This window comes from Penaeus vannamei, chromosome 43, assembly GCF_042767895.1.
Source record: "Penaeus vannamei isolate JL-2024 chromosome 43, ASM4276789v1, whole genome shotgun sequence".
Lineage (NCBI taxonomy): Eukaryota > Metazoa > Arthropoda > Malacostraca > Decapoda > Penaeidae > Penaeus > Penaeus vannamei.
Genome location: NC_091591.1, coordinates 2,079,202 through 2,081,701, shown reverse-complemented (window position 1 = coordinate 2,081,701; position 2,500 = coordinate 2,079,202). Strand labels below are relative to the sequence as shown.

Sequence of the window (2,500 nt, the reverse complement as noted above, 5' to 3'; positions counted from 1 at the left end):
ACCCACATTGCGCTATAGATAAAATCTAACAAATTCTGAAAGATACAAACCATCTTCAAAAGGAATTGATATGCATTATCAATTCATCAAAAACTGTGAAAATTACAGGTCTTTGTCTCTTCAATTTTCTCTAGCTTTATTGGCCAATACTAAAGATATGTTAACAATCCCATACAGAAACAAATATCTAAATCATAACTAATTCCAGGATCTCTTCCCCTAAATAGTTAAAACAAACTACAATCAGACCCTTAATTTATCTCTTTATCTTTCTCAATATGGCCCCAAAAGATGAGAAAGGAAAAGCTAGACAGACAAGAAAAAGATGGGAGGAAATTCGGTAGACAATTAAATATATCTCATGAAACATTATTTCATGAATTCCTGAAAATAATGTATATTTCATAATAATCCAGTGGATCCTTAAATGTCATCTTCCTCCCTCTCCCTGATTCCTACAGAATATAATGTCTGACAGACATTTCATCACATACTGTGAATAAATAAATGACAATGACATAAGCAATTTTTTCTATCTTTTGATGTAAATATCCTTTTAAATAATATGAATATATCTCCTGCCATAAACATTCACAGTTTTTCTTGCTTGATTTTCTGACATTCTTTCAAGACTATATAAACACCACATTTTGATTTAATCTTTTTTAGTAACAGATTTTCATCAGCATGAACACTTGACCACTTGTGATACTAGAAAGGCTTGAATTCCTGAACATTTGAATAGTACTCAATTGCCTAGGCATGTTGTGCCATGGAGCTTAATACTATGAATGCTTCAATTCTCCAGCTAAGTAATACCTTAGTTGATTTCAAAAGTTTTTTCTGCTAAAGCATTACCAAATAACTGTAAACAACCTCAATACCAGCTATAAATTAAATAACATCACCTGAACCCTAAACTTTGACAGTGTAACCTAAATTGCTATCACTGTTCTTTTAAACTATGTGTTCTTAAAATAGCAAAGCTTATATAAGCACTCACTGTATATACCCTCTTGGGTCAAGGTTTCAAGTTATTTATAAGCACAACTGACTCTAATAAGAAGCCAAAAGAAAAAAAAGGAAAAAAAATATCCAGACTAAGCAACAGAAAATAGTTCTGGCTTTTCTCTTCTACCTGGATGGAGCTGCTGTGAGGGTGCTGAGCCCCTCCGTCTTGACAGGTACCACTGGTCAGGCCTTTCTGCTCCCCCTCTCAGCCCCCCCATCAGTTCCTCTGGCTGAAGAAGCGGGGCTGATCCACGACGACCATGGGCAAACATGCATCCCTGTGTGGGCAGGACTAGGGCATTATGGGAGTGTCTCATATAGCACTGTATGTCACAAGGCAGAAAGGGTAGGCAGTCTCAGGATAAAGCAAGGAGCCAAATACCAAATTTGGTGGAACATGTATGAACTGATCTTATATTTTTTTATCCCATTATACAAGAAATAAGAAATATTAACAGCAGAATAGCAGAGTGCCTGTGCACGTGTACATGTATACGTGAGTGTATTCAGTTCATAAATTGTTATAGGATTATATGTATGGCAGTAGAGTACTAGATACTGCTTTCAGAATAAAAATAATTGAATATTACACAGTTACAAACAGTACATGTGTATATGCATATAAGTTGTACATGTATAACTATATGGCAAATTACACCTGACAGCTATATGCAGTAAATAAAGTTAAATTTCACATAGCCAAAATTGTACATAACTCCCCCCCCCCCCTGTTAAAGTGCATGTAACAAAAGAATATATAACCCACTGTTATCTTTTCATGAGACCTAATCTACAATTTTGCATGTTAACTAAAAAGCTTAAACTCAGAGAATTGCAGTTAACTTTAGAAATAAAAAAAAAAAGAAAAGGAAATAACATATGGAGGCACTTAATTAAGGGGACCGTCCCTGAGAATGGCCACCTTTCCCAACTCTATACATCATAAAAAAATATCGGTTAGAGATAACTGATTGATTCTTTTTGCATGCTATAGAGTAAAGAATTGCGCTCCGTTATATATATAAATTTTAACTTTGCTCCCCCATTGGGAAAAAAATCGCTGTTTTTTTTTGGTATGTCTTCGGTACATCCCAACTATCAGAGCTCTTTACAGAATATTCCCCCAAAAATGCTAGTGTTAGATCAACTCTAGCCTATAGCCATGTAAAAGGCCGAATTTTGAATTTCCTTTTTTTTTGGCGGGGGACAGCTTGACATAGAGAACTATATTTGAATGCGTTTTTCAGCATTAAAATATTATTATTTTTTGATTAAGGCAAAAATTCAAAAATCGGCCTTTTACATGGCTATGGGACGCCGAGGCTCTAGTGAAAGCAACAAACTGCATTTGGATCGCATGAAAATTACGTGAGTTGGGAAGTACCGAAGATTCATAAAAAAATGGCGGAGCTACGGCGTTTTGTATTTGGCACCTTGCCAAAGTTCGTTATCTGTTATTTTTCTCTGAATCTAATGATATTATATATAA

General features: G+C 35.0%; 1 protein-coding gene across 1 annotated transcript in view; it reads right to left on the bottom strand.

Moving 5' to 3' along the window:
- The window catches only part of LOC113824036 (uncharacterized), a gene marked incomplete at its 5' end in the record, with an annotated part of 64,380 nt that overhangs the window by 24,887 nt on the left and 36,993 nt on the right, over positions 1–2,500 (bottom strand). The window contains 1 exon segment of the mRNA XM_070119088.1: positions 1,139–1,289. Within this exon segment, the coding sequence (XP_069975189.1) occupies positions 1,139–1,289 (151 nt within the window).